This window comes from Theobroma umbraticum, unplaced genomic scaffold (assembly GCF_002168275.2).
Source record: "Theobroma umbraticum cultivar Fairchild unplaced genomic scaffold, ASM216827v3 scaffold_86.0, whole genome shotgun sequence".
NCBI classification, from domain to species: Eukaryota; Viridiplantae; Streptophyta; class Magnoliopsida; order Malvales; family Malvaceae; genus Theobroma; species Theobroma umbraticum.
Window position 1 is genome coordinate 7,578,397 of NW_018397263.1, and position 20,787 is coordinate 7,599,183.

The 20,787-nt window shown below is 33.5% G+C and overlaps 1 protein-coding gene across 2 annotated transcripts; it reads left to right on the forward strand.

Annotated features, from left to right (window-relative positions):
* The first annotated feature begins 1,321 nt into the window (after positions 1 to 1,321).
* On the forward strand, positions 1,322 to 10,409 carry FAS1 (chromatin assembly factor-1 (FASCIATA1) (FAS1)). Of its 2 annotated transcripts, none has more exons than XM_021434158.2 (13): positions 1,322 to 1,578; positions 1,860 to 2,364; positions 2,469 to 2,568; positions 4,304 to 4,451; positions 4,528 to 4,651; positions 4,858 to 5,219; positions 5,310 to 5,621; positions 7,734 to 7,815; positions 7,884 to 8,021; positions 8,132 to 8,545; positions 8,670 to 8,807; positions 9,482 to 9,527; positions 9,618 to 10,409. In XM_021434158.2, the coding sequence occupies exons 2-13, from the start codon at positions 1,882 to 1,884 to the stop codon at positions 9,779 to 9,781; spliced, it is 2,511 nt and encodes an 836-aa protein (XP_021289833.1). In that variant the 5' UTR covers positions 1,322 to 1,578; positions 1,860 to 1,881; the 3' UTR covers positions 9,782 to 10,409. The 2 variants fall into 2 exon arrangements, with proteins under 2 accessions (XP_021289833.1, XP_021289832.1); XM_021434157.2 differs by lacking the exon at positions 1,322 to 1,578 and adding an exon at positions 1,640 to 1,771.
* The last annotated feature ends 10,378 nt before the right edge of the window (positions 10,410 to 20,787 follow it).

Genomic DNA, 20,787 nt, shown 5'->3' on the forward strand with positions numbered 1-20,787 from the left:
TTAAAGTATGCCTTAAACTAGTGAATGAGGCATTGCTTGCATGTTTTGAATTTAAGTACCAAAAGATAAAATAATAGTAAGAACTGGTTAGTTTTTGTCTCCAATGGCTAGAAGTGATTTTTCAAGTATTTAAAGCCTCTCAAATAGTCAAAAATAATAAAAAAAATATTCAAAGTGATTTTAGTTTAAAAAACCAAAAACCTTCTCTTAACATTTGTATTTCACTTCCATCCTTTGTAAAAGTGTTGAGCTTTAACTTCATGCATCTTAGATCAACTAGGTGATCAATCATACTCCATTTTTAATTCATTTCTTGATTGATTAGAGTGTACAAGGCAGCCTATGAGGTTTATTAAGCTTAAGAAAACTTTAGGATTGTTGTAAGAATATAAAACTTTGGTTAGAAGCTCACTTTGTAAAAGCTTGGTGTAAGCTGTTAATTTCACTAATTTTAATAAAGTTAAATAGAAAATCTTTGATTAAAAAGATCAAGGTAATGAATGTAGGTTAAGTAAATCAAACCACTATAAATATTGTGTTTTGTCCATTTCGTTAAAATTTTTTTTTACTTGTTTCTTTCAACCTTAACAAATTTTAAACTTTCCATTCAAAATTATTTATTAATTTTTCAAACTTAATAATTTTCTTTAAAATAGTTTAATACTATTTACCCTTTTCTAGCACTTTTTCAATACTCAAAATGTAGATACCATAAAAGAATCCGCAAAAATCCAAAAAAATGAAATCATTACTGATGAACAAACATAAGAACAAAAAAACCAACACAATTGAAGAGAAAGAATCTAAAAAACCCTAGGCAGCTAAACCTAATACCCAAAGACAAAGAGAAGAATGAAAGAGAACGCCAAAGTCAAAGGACATCCAAGAAATAGATGCAAAACAGAAACATCAAAAAAGCCTCTTGAATAAAGAAGAAAATCTTAAAACACCCCAAAGTTGTATGTACAAACTTGAAATCAACCCTCTATTTCAAACAAATACTCGAAACGTCTTTAGTTTTTGCCTAAATTACCAAACTCTATCAACCTCAGTTGTAAAAGTCCAAAATACCCTTTATGTGGTAACCAAATTTTACAATGCCACGTGTAGAACCTCGAAGGCCTTTTGAGGGTTAGAATGATACTATCTTAGATCTCTTAAATTAACATACTAAATAATAAAATTTATTAATATAATATGTAAATATAAATAATTAAATAATAAAATATATTAATTTTGTATATAAACGTCAAGGCGGAGCATGCTAAACCGAGTTCTACCTGTGCTGATTTTTTTAGCATAAAAACTCAACCCGGATCCGACTCCAATTTTCAAATTGGATCTGGCAAGCAAAACTTGTAGGGCACGGGGCTTTTTCTCGTCCCAAAGCGGAGGCGAATGGAAAAGTGATCCAGCCCCAACCCAGTTAGCATAGCGATCTGCGAACATATCGATCAGCTTTTAAATTTCAAATGAAACGTGTCGGGCCAATGTGTTTTGACCCGCCAACACCAAAAATGTGAAGGCGCCAAGTTTCACTAAACTTTGTACTTGGAGGCAAAATCTTGGCGGCAAAAAGTATAATATCCAATCCTTTTTAATGTTAATTATTTTATTATGATTTTTTTTCCTTCTCCCTTTCATACACTCTACTTATCATATAAAAAACTCGTAAAAATAAAAGGACATTCGGAGTCTGAAATTTCTTCAGAAATACTGCTATCTTTTGAGTTATAATCATCCCCACCCAGTCCAAAAAGAAAAAAAAAAGGTGTCATTTCTCCTCTCCCTTGTTTGTGTTATCTCGTTAATCTACTAGGGTTTATCTGCAATAATCAATCTTCGGTTTCTGGGGTCAGGATTTGGTGCTTCTTGGCCACAATGGCGGAGTTAGCGACGGTAATCGACGTGGATGATTATCCAAAGGTCCCCAAGACGGATAGCCAAGATCAACCCAAGAGGACCCGGAAGCGAAGGAGAGCATCATGGGTTTCGGAGACCTTGAGCAATGAACAAAGAGAGGCCCAGATCAAGGGATTGAAGCAAGAAATGGACGGGCTTTATGGGTATTACAAAGAAGTAATGGAGCAGAAATCGGGTTTCGGAATGGGTTTTGGTTTGGGATTAGTTGAGTCCGGTCCATTGAATTCAGTGGTTGCGGTTCTGATGGAGGAGAGTGATTTGCCGCTGTCGAGATTGGTGGAAGCGATTCATGAAAAGGTCAAGGACAGCATGGGGAATGTGAGTTTGGCCGCGGTGAAACGCGCGGTGCTATTTGTCGGGCAGAGAGTGAAATATGGGTTGGGTAGTGAAGATGCTGATATTTTGGAAGATGATTCCAACTCTTCTCTTTGGTGTTGGGAGGTGAGTTGTTTCTATTTTTTCTTTTTGGGTTTTTGTTGCTTTTATGTATTTATATTCTCTGATATAGATAGTGTTTAACTTGCTTTACATTGCTCATTTGATAGACTAGAGATGTAAAGTTGATGCCAAAATCTGTGCGTGCCACTTTAAAAATTCGGCGTACTTGTAGGAAGAAAATTAATGAGAGGATTACTGCTGTTTCTGGTAAGTAGAAATTTCTGTTATGGGATGCCCTGGATTTCTTCTCTATTGAACCTCTTGATTCTTTTTCATTCTTGTTTGATTATGGAATTAAATATTGGATGAACTTGGTTACCCAGAAATATATGTGTCTGCCTTTATTATTTTTCTCCTCTTGTAATTTAGATTTGCCTCATCAAGCTTTTATGATTGTCACTCTGTCCTCAAGTGGAAAATAAGGTAATTCTGTTGCCAATTGCTTTTAGAGAACAAGTTTGAACTTCTAGGTTAACCTGACATTGCCAACTGAGTGACTTATGTTAGTCTGGCTCAACCCATGATTCTAGTTGGCTGAAGGTCCTTTTTCGCCCCCATCTAGTTGCAGATGCCTTTCAAAAATACTTCTTCACTAATATTACTGCTAGAATTTCAGATATGCACATGCATTATGGAATGCAATTTATGTTTAGAAATTTGGCCTTAGATCAATCCATACCCAACATATCAAACTATTGCGAATATCATCTCCATCGAAAATCAATACCTTGAAATCCCTTTGTGAATTTTTTCCAGCTTCATTCTACTGTTGCGTATGAACAAAGTTCAGAGTATTGTGCTCTTTACAGAGGAACATCTTCTATCAGCTTCATATAAGTGCTGTCATTGATGTGGAGTGTTGGGAGGTTTAAAGAGGAATTCCCCTTTGGAGGCAGTCCCAACTTGTGACGCTGGTCATGTTGCGTTCAAGATTTATTATTTTTCATTTTTTAACTTTTTTTTTTGTATCAGCAACCCATATTCAATAAAGTACTAATACCTCAACTGCTGGATAATTATTGACATTTTTGTAATATTTGGTCCATAGATAATGATAGTTATGCTGTTCGGTAAGAACTAACTATAGTAGTTTCAGAATTTGAAGCCACTGTTATGGTGAATACTAATTTGAGTAATTCATCTGAATGACCATCTCAACGATAGCTAGTACATGGTAATGTCCAGGAAGGTGGTTAAGACTGCTTATCTAGAGAATTGGATGATTATATCATGGCTCAAACTGTCAAAAGAATTGATGTTTGATAGTGGACTGTACTTTGTTGTGACCATATTTTATTGCTAAAGCATTAGGCCTTTGAGGTTTTTCTTTTTCCTCTTTCTCACTCTCTCCAGGCTTTTGTGTGCTTCCAATACTCTAACATTGTGCACAACATAAGGAAACAACTCAGCAATCAGCATATGGGTATCATATTCTTTTCACCATCATGGAGTTGTAGTTTACTAAGCAATAGAGTCATGCACATATTAATTTATTTTCCTTAATGGAGTGAAGCAGAATTAACACATTCAGAATCAGTTCCTGTTGCTATCTTCTTTTTCTTGATCTTTTCAGGCCCCTGTTAAAGTTTTATAAGCAATTAACAGATGTGTTAGTTTTTTATTCTCCATTCAGTGTTTTGCATTGTAGGGATGTGGAGCCCTGGCTCGCTTACCATAAGTTAATGGGTAAAACAACGTTCTTACAGCATTTTGTGTCTATGGACATATTATACTACCTGTTGCCTGTCTTTCCTGCATATTCACGTGTGCCTTGCTGTTCAGTGGGTAATTGTTGCTGAATTGATTTTCATTTTCTTATCAATTGATTTGGCATTTCAATCTTTGCCATTTGTGCTTTTCATTGATTATGATGAGAAACTTTTCAATTGTAATGCCTTATTTTATGCTTGAATTAGGCTACTGATATCTGTGCTCATTTCAGCAATGATTACGCTGTTACAAAAGTGGGGGAATGATCAGAACTACAAGCATGATTTCATGCAAGCATCAGAAAAGCTTGTCAAAGTATTAAGTGAGGCAGAAATTCGATTGTTGATGTGCAACATGTCACAGAAAAGTGGTGCTGAGATGTATGTATCTTTAATGGTTCTACAACTTTTGTGCATGACTTGTTTTCTTTTCGGTAAAAGTTTTCTGTTGCTGTAGGGCTGAGAAAGAAGCAAAGCGAGAAGAAAAATTGTTAATTAAGCAATTTGAGAGAAATAGAAGAGAAATTGAGAGGGAGAAGAAGAAAGTGGACCGTGAACTCCAAAAGGAAAAGTTGCAAAATGTATGTCAAAATTTTCAAAGCATGTCTTGTGCAAAACCAATTATTGTTACTACTTTTATTTTTTGTTTTTACTGTGCTATCATAATGTCTAAATCTGAATTATTCCCAGGACAGTGGTTATTGTTTGGTTTAACAAAATTACTTTTCTGTTAATTACAGTTGATCCTTTTTATTTCCTAGATGTTCATGAACATAGTTTATTTCAGGAAAAGGAGAGAAAGCGGTTGCAGGAGGTAGTGGAAAAGGATGAAAGGCGTCGTGAAAGAGAGGAGGCTGAGATGAGGAAGCAGCTGAGAAAACAGCAAGAGGAAGTTGAGAGAGATCAACGAAGGCGTGAGAAGGTAGAGGCAGAATTGAAAAAGCAACTTTTGATTCAAAAGCAAGCTTCACTTATGGAGCGCTTCCTCAAAAAATGTAAAACATCACCAATACAGATTGAACAATCGACTAAGCCAGCCACATTTTGTCCATCCACCCAGAAGAGTGAAAAGGTACCTGAAGCAATTACTCTGTTGATGGACACCACTTTTTCATCCAAAGAAGAAACTAATATGGATGATCTCCGCAAGTAGGTTTTTCTGTTTGCTTTAAGTTGTTTAATTTTATAGGCTTTGGTTTTATTTTGTTTCAAATTCACATAGTAGCTTTGTACTTTCAGGTTGCACTTATCTTCTTGGCATCACTTAGGTCATTTTCTTCGTTCAAATCAAAAACAGTGTTGGGGCATGCGTAGGAAACCTAAGGCTGAATTGTTTAAGGCACTTAAGTTAACTGCTAATAAAGGGTCATCCCATGATGAATTGAGCGTTGAAAGGATTATACATGGATGGGGAGAAGAGAATTCTGATGATAGATCATGCTTTAACGCTGATATCTCAGTTCCTGATGTTAAGTGCTGTGGGAGGAAGCAGTTGTTGCAGTTTGACAAGAGCTACAGACCTGCATTTTTTGGTATTTGGCCTAAAAAAAGGTAGGCTCCTAATTCTTTTGCATCCTTTTCAACTAAGCCAAGCTCGATTCATGTAGAATATTAGTCTATAGTTAAAAGGTGCATTGAATAGAAGAAAATGTCAAATGAATTTGTTTAGATTGAATTCCACTTCTTGTACTGTAACCTTTAGTTATCCTGTGATATTGCGAAATAGCTGCCCTCAATTGAGATGCTTTGGAAAACTTTATTTATCAAATTTTAATTTTTCTGCACATAGGGATAGATTTTCTGACTCGTACAAACTGTATACGTAGGGATGTAAGTAACCAGTGTGTTCATTGAATGCTCTTGAACAAGCTTGGTTAGAGCTTGTTTGTGTTCATTTATGAAGCTTAATGAGTTTGAATACTATGTTTAGGCTTGATTGCTAACAGAACTGTGTTCAAAAGTTTGTAAGCTTGACTCATGTATGTTCACAAACAAATTCAATAAGCTGTTTGTGAAAAAACTTAATAATAATGTTCTTGGCAATTTGACTACTGAAGGTTTAATATCTTTTACCACATTTCAAATCATGATTTGAGATGACCTCATAGAAGGTAGACATAGCACAATATATTAAAATCATCCATTGTTTTTAAAAAATATTATTGCAGAATACTATTCTGTGCTTAAAAATGGAGGCATTCCAGCTCATCATTAATAAAACCCATCTTTCAAAAAAAAAAAAAAAATGGAGGCATGATAAGATTAAGGACATGAGAAATGTGAACATTTGTGAGCTTGACTCATTTATGTTCATGAACAGATTCAATAAACCATTAGTGAACAAATCCAATAATAATGTGCTTGTCAATTTGACTACTTGTAGCTTTAATAATTCTTACCACAATTTAAATCATGATTTGACATGATGTCACTGAGAAGTAGACATAGCATAGATTAAAAATCATCGATTATTTTTTAAAAATATTATTGCAGAATAATTTTATATGTTTAAAAATTGGGACATGATAAGGCAAGGGACATGGGAAATGTGAAGAAAACTTCTCTAGTACTTCTCCCAGTCTGATTCCACGAACCAGGCAAAGTGGGGAGATGGCATTTATAAGTAAGTCCCTCTCATGTTCTGCCAACACAAAATTAAAAGGGGTCTTGCACGTGTAGGACCCATAGTAAGTGTCATGAGGCCAGGCCATTCTGGCCTCATGACATTTGGCCAGCAAGTGGTATGGTCTCAAAGCTTTTATTTTAAATAAAAAGGAAATTTGAGTTTTATAACTTTCTGATTTTTGAGCTGGTTTTTGTGGCTCAAGCCCAGTCTTGGTTTGGGTTCATGTTCAGCTTAGTGCTTGGTTAATTATGCTAAGCTGAGTTCTAACACACTATGTTAAGCTCGCTTAAGCTCAGTCATTATTCAAGCTCAATTAAATTTAGCTGACCTTAGCCCAAATAAGGAGAAGCTCTTGCATTGATTTTTCTTTTTCTACTAGAACTCCTTTGTTTCTATGGTCTTTAATGTAATTTTAGTTGTGCAGATGGTGGAATGACCTTCACACTAGAATGATCAACGATTTCTTTACCTCTTACATCTTTTCATAATCTCTAGTGAAAGAAAATCAACAATTTGGATCTCCTAATGCTTGCTTGTGTTTTTTTTCAAATAAGTCCAAACACTAGAAGTTTCTCGCGAAAGAAAGCAATGGAAAATTAAGTGGAAAATTGTTTACAATTATCAGTTCTCTTTGTTGATCATGTTTTGTTTATTATTTCCAGTGATTGCATTTGCAGCTTTCTGGTATATTATGTACTCCCTATCCTGCTAAAAACATCATTTTTTGACTCTTGACATTGTTGTAGGAGTCAAAGAAAGGGAAGTTAAATATTACGGTGCTTGTTTAGTGGGTCTCATTACTGTTAAATGGTTACAATTGAAGGGTAAACTAGGAAAATGAGTTCTAAATTTATTTACGTTTCCAAAGTAGCATCTTGAATGGAATAATATTAAAAGGAAAAAATGATAATATGAGCGGGACAAATGGTATTGGAGTGTTATTTAGTTAGTGTTCCTTGTGAAGGTGTTGCTTTTATGTCTGCCCTGTTTTGTATTTCCATAATTAAATGATAATTTGGGGTTTTGTTGTATTTCAGTAATGTTGTGGGACCTCGCTGCCCATTGAGGAAGGACCCAGATTTAGACTATGATGTTGATAGTGATGAAGAATGGGAGGAGGTACAGTGAGCTTGTTGTTCAAACTGAAATTTAGATTTAAACCTGGAAATAACAATTTCATTTCACAGGAGGAGCCCGGTGAAAGCCTCTCTGATTGTGATAAAGATGAAGAAGAGGAAAGTTTTGAAGGATGCTCTAAAGCTGATGATGAAGATGAAAGTGAAGATGGATTTTTTGTACCAGATGGATATCTCTCAGAAAATGAGGTAATGAGATTTGATGTAACAGATTCTTACTAGCTTATAAACCAAAAAATATCTGCCTACTATTACTCAAAAACAACAGTTCAAAGTGCTTATTTGAGGCTTGCATGCAGGGGGTACAAGTTGACAAGACTGGAACTGATGCAGCAGTTGAAGAGACCAAAAGTTCCCCTATGAGTGAGCAAGATGGGCAGAATGAGGAGTTTTATACTTTTCTTAGGCAACAGAAGTATCTAAACAGTTTAACTGAGCATGCACTTCGAAAAAACCAACCCTTGATTATATTGAATATATCACATGAAAAGACCTCAGTGCTAATGGCTGAAGATCTTACCGATACTTGTAAATTGGAGCTGACATGCTTGCAAGCTCTGAGCATGCGTGCATGTCCTGATGGCTCACCTGTAGCGATATCAGTAGATAGCATTGCAGACGACAATCAAGAAGCTTGTTTGTCTAGTAGCAAGGCCAGTATAACACCGGTCTTAACTGTGGCACCAATTCCAGACTCAGATATGCCTCTAATTGTAAGTTGCACATTTGATAGGAGTTTAATGTAAAATATCCTTTCAATACTATTCTTGGGAGTGTCAACAAGTCTAGTCCAAAATTGCAGTCGTTTGCTGCTAATGATGATCTTGTTTGTTTTAGGTTTCGACAATTCAATCATGCTCCCTTGGTATCAATAGGTTGGTAGAGTCTTTGCAACAAAAGTTTCCTTCAATTCCAAAGTCTCAATTAAAAAACACAGTGCGCGAGATATCAGAATTCTCTGATAATCGTTGGCAGGTTAGTGACTCATTCCTGACTTTAGTCTGACTCTGCCTGTGGCATATGTTTATTATCATTATTATTTTTGGGCCTGCATGGATAACATAATTATTGTGACTCCATTTTAGGAATACTATAGTACTATGCTTGGTTTAAGGATTGACAGTTTGGTTGAATTCAACCTTAATACTAACAATGGATGTGGAGGAGCGGAATGTCAAATTAATGGTTTGATACTGGAAACTCATTTGCATGAGTTAGTTAAAATTAATTTCTTTTCGGTTTCCATATCTTTCAGGCAATTTTCTTTCCCCTCTGGCCTTGTAAACTGTTTAAGAATTTCTGATTGATCTTGATTCTTCAAAGTTTAAGGTGGCTTGTCCTTGACAAGGGTTGGGTAATTTAGAATTTGGACTTGAATGTCCAAACAAACCTGGTAAGTGCATACATTTGATGTATGCCTTTATACCAAGTATCAACCATGATGCCTTGTAAATGCTTTCTGATGTAACACTGCCTCTTAGTTCACTTAATTAACCACTTCCAGGTCCATAGGGGTTTGGCTTGCGGCTACTCTACTGGCACTTGTACTGCGTTGCATTCTAGAAAGAAAGTCTTTAATTGACCATTTCAGCTCTGCATTGAGTTTGTCAAAGTATTTGTTAGCTGATTTGGGGTAAATCTTTCTGCAGGTCAAGAAAGAAATCTTACAGAAACTTGGCATTCCAATTTCACCAGGTAGTTATGCACCTATTTGGGTTTCTTCAAGAAGTTTAATTGATAGTTTCTTATTATGACTAGATTTATTTTTTCTAATTCGACTGGCAGAGAAGGGTGGTGGAAGAACCAAAACTATTGCTGCATTTTTCTCAAAAAGGTGCTTGCCCCCTTCTGATAAGAGTATAAGCCCCATTGGCTCCTCTCCTCGGCAGTTACTGAAGCCCAGTTCTGCTGTGCAGGAGCAGAAGAGCTATTCATACAACCATACATAATAGCCTTCTCTCACACTTTTTAGCTCTTTATTTCCTTGCTCTTAACCATGTTTGCTCTCAACTTATGGTTTACATTGCAAGTTATCTTGATGGAAGCTCAATGTAGTAAAATTTTGTTCACATGATAGAATGGATTAGGCGAGGAATCTGAACTTTGGTCCATCTTGTGTATGAAGTCTTTCATAGTGCATGATATAGGAGAGGCTCCCTTCACATCTTGGAGATAACTGCAGCCGATGTGTTCTGAATATGCTGCTTGTAACCTTGCAATTCTAGTAAAGTCGTGACGTATTGGCCTCTTTATAATTTGGTTGGGGATTATAATTTTAATTCGATAACTTTAAGGAGCTACGTCTGAAATATTCCAGGAAGTCAGAAGCTTCCTTTGATCAAAAGCCATTTGTAATTTTATGAAAGCAGCTTTTCTGCTTGCTGGTTTCCATTATGCCTTGCATAAATCTATGGGGGTGAAAATGTAACCTAGAAAAATCCAAGAACCCGATACTACTAGTAATAAATAAGTTGCCTTGATGCTGGCATAAACAACTATGTCTCTGTTGGGGTGTATAGAGTTTATGTCGGTACGTGTAAGATTCTTTTTTTATTTATTCCATGTAGCAGTTTTTCTCATTTCTATCACGTTTTTGTTACGAGTTGGGTCATTTCATCTATTGAAACGTCTAGGGTTGAGTTATGAATTGATTTTGAAATCAAATTATAATAAAATTAATGTTTTTTTAAAAAAGTTAATTTATTAAAACAAGCTGTGTCTATGTTTATAATTTTCATTTTAACTTACTCACGTGAGATTTTGTAATATAAACACTTGTCTTTGCATAGCAGAGGGGCTTAAACTCCAGCCAAACATCAGTCAAGCAAGGTAATGTTACAGTTGAGCTCTAGAGCCTAACATCGGTCAAGCAAGGCGCCGTCGTAGATAAGCATCTACTGTCACAGCTCACAAGCAAACCTGAACTGGGATTCGCCTTTTTTGGATCTTCAACTCCCATATATTAATTGTTGAAACTGGAAACCTGCTCCGAACCATGATACTCATAAATCATAGTGATCTTGGTGAAATAAGTGTAGGCTATATACAAATTAATGAGTAAGTTGTAAATAAATTTTTCCTAACTTTTTCAAGGTGAAATGTATAAGTTCAAGGAGGAAAAAGTGAAGAGAAAAGATAGAATTTATAGAGGTTCGACCCTTTTTGTAGCTATCTACATCCTCTCTTTTAGCAAGCTAAGGAGTTTAATCTACTATTGAATAAGTTCAATACAATGCCTTCTAATTAAGGATCAAGCACAATCTTCTTAACTTTTCAAAGTTAAGTTAGAATCTTTATGCCTTTTCAAGGATATGGCACAACCTCTCAAACGCCACCTTTTGAAGGCTAAGGTATAACCTTTTCCCTTTTATAATTTAAAGTAACAAGGTTACCTCTAGAAAGTGGGTTTTGCTAAGTTAGGACAATGAAGATAGAGTGATACAAAGATGTATACAACGAATAGGAGTGGTAGCACAAAGAATTTTAAGCTCAAGCATAGCTTAAAAGCTAAATGGAAGAGTGTTTTTCTTGCTCTATCTTGGTTTCTCTTTCTTTTTCTTCTCGCTCTGCATAAGATTTGATTCTTGAGTATTTGATGTTTTTTTCCACTTTTATAACCTTGTAAATGTGTTAGAGAAGTCCTTTTCATAGTTAGAAAAGCATTGGAGCTATTGGAGATGATTTGGTGAAAAAACTAGCTATTTTTCTTTTGAATTTCGTGTCTAATGGCTAGTTTTGAACCTCAAGTATCGATAACTTTCACCAAGTATCGATACACTTGGTCTTGCATCCAGAAGCATTTTGTGTAAAATGTATCAATATCCAATGTAAAGGTATCGATACTTATGGCTTAAAATATAGAACATGCTTTTTTTTTGAACCCAATTTGATGCCAAATACTTGGGCATTTCGAAAGCATATGAAAGGGAGGTTTAAAACTTATTTAAACAAGTTCTAAACTCATTCAAGCAAATTTCAAAACTCATTCAAACAACTTTTAAAACTTTTCACAAAGAAACACTTAGGTACTTCAAAAGCAAATATATGAGAGTTTTTAACATTAATAAAATTAAGTTCAAAGACTCATTCAAACAACTTCAAAAATCTTTCAAACAAGTTAAAAGATCATTCATGTAACAAGGGCTTACCCGATCATTACCGGCGCTTGAGTCTCCTGAGCAAGCTTGGCAAGTCTCAAGCAAGCCTCCACAATTATAAACTCAACAAACCATAAGATGTCTCTTGGAAATCTCATAACCACCACAATTTCATTAATGGCAATATTCTCTCAATACACTATGTTTCATCATCATATAAATATAAGTTTTACATTTTACAACAAATGACAAGTTCCTAAAAGCTCTTGACAGCATAAGGACTTCTAGTAGTAGAGTGACACAAAAGGAGTTGCTAAAAGATGCCATTACCTACGTTGCAATGTACCAAAAATGTGCTGAGGAAAAGAATGCTAGCTGATCACTTCTTTGCAAAATGAGAATATTTGGGGTGCGTCTCACAAACTTAGTGATTATTGGCTCAGAGAACAGGGTGAAGATGGAAAACAAACATAAAGTAGAGATTTTGAATAATAGAATCATAATATAAAATGTTAACCTTATGTAATCAAAATGAGGTGTTTGTGCCTAGCTAATATGCCATAAAAATTGTGATGCGGTGTAGCCATTTTCAAGAACAATACAAAAATCAGTGCATACTAAAATGGATTTCGATCAAGTAAATCATTTAATACCTTTGTATTCACAATAAGGCCAAATATAAACACATATGCTCCTATTAAACAAGGCATGTTTAACTACCCGTATACATTCACATAGAATAAACTTGTGCTCAACACTTCATGCATTAGAAGCTTTCAAATAAAAGGGAGCTGTGAAAAATAAATATTTCTTCATGATGGAAAAGAGTACAAGTTTGAAATTGAAGACAGATGTTACTCTTGAGTAGGGAATCATCTTGTGATCTTAGGGGCTCTCTCTCTCAGTTCCCTATGCCATGGCAATTGTAACGATGTTGGTCGAAGATTGGAGCATCGTGCTATATTGTGTGGTCGTAACCACGTATAACAACACGTGGCCTTGCCATGTATATTCATAGCTTGTCGGTGATCCAATAAATATCTCTAACTAGAGTTCACTTGTGCATAGAGGTCACATTATTCAGATGTGACATTTAGACTTACCATCAATTCTCTCGATTTTCCAAAACCATTTTTCACAAGCTAAAACAATGTTTTCAAAATATTTAACTAATAACCATTTTGAAAACAAAATATGACTACCTTTAAAAATTTTGTTCACATAAAATGATTTTAAAAACAAAGTACGACCACTTTTAAAAACTTTGTTCACATAGAACGTATGGTATAAAACACTTGCATAAGGTTTGAATTTAAATCAAAGCATGATAAACATGTAATTTGGCCATTTATAAAGAATAACCCAATATGCACTTTACACAAATACGCAAGGCACATTTTGATGCAAATCATAATGAATAGCTTGTTTCCTAGTTTCCAAAACCCTTTACATATAAAGCTTATATATTATATACAAAGCTAATTTGAAAATCATTGCATTCACAATCGGTTATCATTTTTACTAGCTCATGTTTTCCATAATAATAGTGTATAGATTTTCATGAATAGCTATTTAAACCATTTATCGTTTTTTACCAACTCATGCTTTCGACAATGACACTGAATAAATCATTGACAAATTACTATATATATGATATTATATAGTATGGAACCTCTTGAAACATATACCCCCTACTCACCTTTCTTGGCGGGATATTACTTCGCCAATTAAATTCTTTGTGTTCTTAATCGATCAATATAACTTGTTGTTTAATCATTATCCTTCTTGATTTATTCCCTCGACAACTATCCTTTACTTGTCAATTTCCTGGCAGTGATTAAATCCGAAATACTTAGCAACTTTACAATTTATTCTATCCCACACTTGTTGCCCACACTTAATTTTATGCTTTTATATCCTATTCTTTATTCCCCTATCTTATTCAAGAACTAACCATTAACCAAATAGTTCAATTCATGTTATAATCATCCTTGCTTCAAAATTAATCTTTTGCACACACACACACACACACGCACACAGAGGTGGCAACATTACCAAAGAATTCTTAAATCTTACCATGGATAATTTTCTATATCACATGTACCGGTAATATGAAATCATCATTTAATTTATTTACACCATAATATTCTAGGATTTTCGCATTTCCATCAGCATTTTCAATCCTGTACATTATCCAAAACAACACATTCACACAACATCAAAACTCATAACTAATATAGGCATTCTTCCTAGTCGTACCTAAGATAGCACAATCAATTTACATTGGATGCTTACCTTTGGAATGGCTTGGACCTTCAAGCAACTCCAACATTTCTCCAAAGCTTTGATCATCAAGGCTGCCACAAAAGTTTACTAATTAACATCCAACTTTTCTACCACTTATGAGATTCAAAAGTCAAGAACATACTTACCCCTTTTTCTTATACCTCAAATCCACCATTAAACAATGGTTTGGTGACATGCAAGCGACTATTCTCCTTCATACCTCACTAATTTTTGTTGCCACAAAACATTTTGCATAACTGCAAACTCATTTCCTTAAGAAATCCATATCCAAAAACAAATTTTTACTTACCATAACTTGGTTGAACGCATGAATCATCCATATTCTTTTCCTCTTGGTCCAAAGCTTCGTCTTTCATATTTCTTGACCACTATGAGAAGTAACTCATATCTTTCAACAAAGGATGAATTTCTACAAGCAAAAGAGCTTGATGTTAGGAGAATAGAAAGAAAGAGCTCACGGGGTGCACAAAAATCTCACAAAACCGAGTGTTCACTTAGTTTTCCTTTTCTCTCTACTCTTTTTCTCTTCTGGGTGGAAGCATCACAAAGCTATTTTCTTTGTATTTCTCTTCCAAATGGGGTGGACCTTTCAAGGAAAAAGTCTTGAAATGGCTTTCATTTCCCATTCTCTCATACATGGGTGGATTACCCAAGCTCATTTCCTTTTTCTCTTTTTTTTTTTATCAGATGTCATGCCATGCAATAAGCCATCATTCATTTCACATGCATTTCCATGCATATCATTTACATTTCCTTTTAATGCCACCTTGTCATCCAACAATATTTCATGCTCATTTCCCTTACCAATAGCTTTTTCTATTCCATGAACCAATAAGACTTCATGCATTTTATTTCCTATTTGGCCTTGCTTAAAATCAATAAGATTTCATGAAATCTTTAATTTATTTCTTTTATTCTTAATCCTTTCTTTACCACTATGTGTACCCACTCAAATTTCATGCATGGTTTTCTTTCAATTAAGTACTCTTTGTTCATTTTCTATTTGTCATCTTTTACATGGTGGGGGTCCCACATGTCCCCCATTAAGCTTTATCCTTTTTACATATAATTATTTGCATGTAATAGTAACTTCAAGTGCAAATTCCATCATGCTAAACAATCTCACTTGTATTTCATTTTACTTGCATCCAACTTGAATTTCATCTTGCTTTCCAAACTACAAAGATATATACATTAAATATTCACTTAGCTTAAAATGATGAAATTGCACATAAGTCCTCTAACTTTTCTTATTTACCATTTGTTCCTTCAAACTTTTCCTAAATTGCAAATTGATCTTTCAGCTTTTGCTAATTACTTCACCCTTAACTTCTCATTATTTACAATTCCACCCCTCAACTTCTTATTCCTTTCAATTAAGTCCTCCCATCATTCTTTTAATTTCAATTCTCTTTTATTTTCCTTCCTTTACACTTGTACAAAAAAAGTATCAAATTCATACTCCACAAAGGTGTCACCATAATATTTAAATATATATTTACTTTTTTCTACTTTATCTAATAATGGCACGTGGCCCCCAGTAAAGCTCCCTTTCTTGGAAATTTTTCTTACTTCCTCTCTCCCACTTACACAAATTATACAAATCACACGTTTTTCATGTAATATAACCAATTCGGCATCTGTATTATTTTAATATTATTTTATTTAATAAAATATTATTTTATTCTAAAATATTCTTTTCATCACCTTATGCCTAGTAACACATTGAGTGACCTTAATTTACCTCAATTGGTATCCAATAAGCTTTATTAGCCGTTACTCAAGGTACAGGGTGTTACAATTCAAGCAATTGTGATTATTTTTGTCATTTCCAAACTAACATAAATAAATTAAATGGATTCTCAATAAAGGATTTATTATTTTCAATTGAGAAAGATATTCAAGTGATTTTCATAAGATTATTGGACTCAAGAAATCTGGTTGGTGTATTTCTAAAAAGTGTTTTAAGATATTATTATTTATATTAATATTATGTACTATTGTTTTAGAAGAAAAATATTTTTCAAAGTCCAACAAGAATAAAAATCATGAATTGGTATTCTATGGTGTTAGCTTTCAAATGATTATAGTTTTAAAATGACAAAAATGATCAAAATTTCTTAAATTATCTTTGAAGTTGTTTGATTGATTTTGAACTTGTTTGAATGATTTTTGAATGAGTTTTTGAACTTTTTCAAATAGTTTTTAAACTTGTTTTAAATAATCCTTGAAGTTCCTGAGTGTTTCTATGTGAAAAGTTTCTAAATTGCTTAAATGAGTTCTAAATGTGCTTGAATGAGTTTTTGATTTTGTCAAATGATTTTTGAACTTGTTTAAGTGAATTTTGAACTTAAATTATTCATGTTAAAAATCCCCATGCTTTTGAAATGTCAAAGTATTTGGCACCAAAATGGGTTCAAAAGGAAGCATTTTGCATAATTTAAGTTGTAGGTATCACTACCCAAGCTGCCAGGATCAACAGCCAAGTATTGACATCCCATCCCTTAAAGCTTGATCCCAAGGCAAAATACAAGAAAGGCATTAAAAGCTTCTAGGATCGACATTGCCATTTTTAAGCTTGATCCTACAAGTGTAAATTGAAGACATATAACACCTTAAAGCTCCAAAAGTAGTCGTTAGACACAAAAAATCCAAGAGAAATGATTAGTTTCCTCACCAAATCATCCTCAATGGCTCCAAATTTTTTCCAACCATAAAATGGACTTCTCTAACACATTTTACGAGTAGGAGGAGTGGAGAAATATCATTTGATTGAGAATAAAATCTTAAGAAGAAAAACAAAGAGAAACCAAGCTAGAGTAAGTAAATCACATTCTTCCACTTAGCTTTTAAGATATCTTTGAGCTCCAAATTCTTTATGCTTTCATTTCCATTCTTTGTATGCATCCTTATACTCATCATACTCTTCTTATATTGTACTTAGCAAAACCTACCTTCTAAAGGTATCTTTGCTGGTCAAAATTTTAAAAGAGAAAAGGTTGTCCCTTAGCCTTCAAAAGGTATTATTGTAAGGTTGTGCTTAATCCATAAAAGGCATAGAGGTTATAACTTAATGTTGAAAAGTTAAGAGGGTTGTGCTTAATCCATAAAAGGCATAGAGGTTCTAACTTACCTTGAAAAGGTCTAAAGGTTGTGCTTGATCCTTAAATGACATTGCATTGATGTATTCAATTGCGGATTTAAACATTTTAACTTGCTAAGGGAGAAGACGTAGGCCACTATAGAAAGGCCCAAACCTTTATAAATTTCATGTGTCTTTTACTTCAACTTTTCACTCTTTATATTCATGCATTTTGTCTTAAAAAGGTGTTAGGAAATTGTTTATAACTTACTTTTCGACTTATACATCAAATCCTTTTTAGCATTCTCAAGAAGTTTACTCTTCACCATTTTTCACTTGTGAATTCTACCTTGAAGAGTTAGAAAAATTTGTCTTCAACTTGTTGCTTATTAAATTTCCTTTGGCATGCTTTAAAGTGAAAAACTAATTTGAGAAACTTTTCTTCAACTTTGCCTTTACTAAAAATTTAATTTGTTGAAAAGAATTTTTATAAATCTAATTCACCCCCATCTTGGATATTTTCTTATTATTATTGAGCTAAATTTATTTCTAACAATTGGTATCTGAGCTTGGTCTCAATTGTGTATGTTTAAAAGCCTTTGAGTGATCTTTGTTAACTCCATGCCATGGCCATGGACTTTATGGCAACAATTCTTGGTGAATGACAATTACTTATGGAACTTTTTCTATTTAAGGGTAAGAACTACATTTATTGGAAGAATAGAATGAAGTTCTTTGGTCTAGCAAATGATTATAAAGTTTGGTGGACAATTTTGATGGTCTATACAAGTTAACTAAGGAAGAAAAAGAGTGGGATACAAGTGACATGAATATGGTACAACTCAATGACAATGCTATGCATGCTTTTTTTGTGCACTTGGTGATAATTATTACAAGAGAGCTTTCAAGTGCGAAAGTGCCAAAGAGATTTGGAAAAAATTAGAAGAATTGTATGGGGAAACAACAAAAGAAGAGGAATTGGAAGAAAAGCCTTGCGAAGGTCAATGCTTAATATGTGGCAAGATAATTAGAGATGAAGAATCAAGTGAAATTTAATCCTCAATCTAATTCAAATCATGCGTCATGGCTCTTGAAGAGCTTAAGGTAAACTCCTCACTTTGTGAACCCATTTCATATTCATTTAGTGAATTGCAAGATGCCTTTGAAGAATTAGCTTATGATTTTGAGAAAATGAATTTGAAATACAAGAAAATGATTTCAAAATTTAATGTTGAAAATAAATTTTTATTAAAGGAAAAAGAATATTTGGAAGAAGACAATGAAAAATTGAAAATTAATTTTGAAGTTTGCCAAAAGAGAATTGATGTTTTAGAAAAGGAGAATTTAGATATGACAATAAAACTGAAGATTTAACAAATGAAAAACAAAAAATTTTAATGAATTCCCCATTTTCAAAGATGACCAAATGTAATTGTTGTAAATTTCATGGTCAAAATTCATTCACTTGTCTTATTAGAGAACATTTATCTTATAGGATTAGACAAGTGTGGGTTCCAAAAGCATCTATGTGCAATGAGACTAACTTTCAAGGATCCAAAGAAATTTGGATACCAAAAATCAAATGAGAATGTCTCTTGTAGGTATGCTAGAGCAAGATGTGTTATAGCAAGGAAGAACAAATTCTTGAAGATTGAATGATCTCTAGAGACACGATGAAAAATGGGTGATTTCCTTACCATAAGTCTCTTATTTGTCAAATTGTGAACTTTGATTGTTTGTTCTTATTTTGTTTTGATTGAAGTGAGTTAACTTGATTGATAAAGTTATTTGTGTTTCTTTATTGAGAATTTGATTGCCTATTCTTGTTTGAATATTAAATGCATAATCTTTTGTTTACTCTCCTTTGAGCTTTATTGATAAATCTTGATTATGTAAAATTAGTTCAAATGTGATCCATGTTATAAATTTTACAATCTTGAAGGAAGTATGAATCTAAAGATGAGTATGCATTTATATTTGATCATGAATATATCATGCTCATTTTTTTATATTGATTTGGCGTGATTGTGAAAACTTGTTTTGATAAAATTTCCTCATGATTTGTGAAATTGATTCCATATTATTTCATTGAGGGAAAATGATTTTTGAGCATAATTTTTTACGCATAAAGGATTGATGTTGATGGCATGTGAAGTGGCTAATGTGATTAATAGATTGATTTGCATAATTGCCTATTCAAGTAGCATTAATAAGGAAAATTGAGTGTAAAGAGTTGACTTTTAGATTCCCTTGTGCCTATGATAATTTGACCACTTGAACAACCTTGGTTGGTCATTTAAAACTTTTTCGAATGTTTCAAGTTGGTTAAAATTGAGCATCATAAGCTTTGACTACTTAAATTGGTACTTTTTAAAGCAAAATAAGCTTACCTGTGAAAAATGCTTGCCATCCTTGAGCTTATAATGATTATAAATTAAACAAGTTTATTTCATGATGAAAATACTTATTGACTTGTTCTCATTGAATGTGTATGCTTGTTTACAAGCTTGAATGGTCATAAGGGTATTTTTGGTACATAATTGTTGGATATTTGAAAATAACCCCGGGCATACATAAATATGATTCATTATGCTCATCACACTTTTCATAAATCATTAAGAGCAAAAGTGAACAAAATTGAGTGACATTGACTTATGATTTTACATAAAGTATGTTCAACTTAAATCTTGTATGTTTTAAGGACAAATTTTTAAAAAGAGAAATTAAATCTTTATCAAATGATTTTCTTGTAAAACCTTTTGGTTCCTTCTAATTGAAATTGATTTATTAACTTTGATGATATAGCTTGGTTGAGCAAAATTGATTTGATAAATGAATATAAATTGCACAAATTCCATTTTGCTTGGTACATCTCTCATGATTTCTTGTGAAAACCCACTTTGTGGTTTAAATTAGATATGTAACTTAACTTGGGGAGTTGTTAATTTGATATTTTTGAACTTGAATTATGGACCATTTCGCCTTAAAAACTCCATGTTTTGATAACTGTACATGTTCATTTGAAAATATGGACTGCTCAAGGTTAAAAAAGATTATTTAGGGCTTTGAAATTGCTTTCTAGACAAAAACTATTGATAAATGTTCGTTATCTATTGATAGTGTAAACTCAGGATGAACATTTATTGCTAAATGGCAACTTGAGCCAAATCTATCGATAGTTTAGGCACATACTTGAAAAAATAAGGTTATTTTGGACTTTTCACACTCATTTAAGAGCCTTAAAACCCCTAACTTTTCCGCTGTTGGCTAAAAACATGTATTTCATCAAACACCTAGCCACCTTGTTTTCTTTTATACCTTAACTCTCATCCTCATCAAATCTATGGATTTCAAGTATTTAAAACGCATCTTCAGGCTTAGAGTTTGATTCTAAAGACTTTTAAGGTAAGGTTTTCTAATTTAAAACCTCCACACACATGGTTTTCATTTTTTTGGAAGTATGAATTCT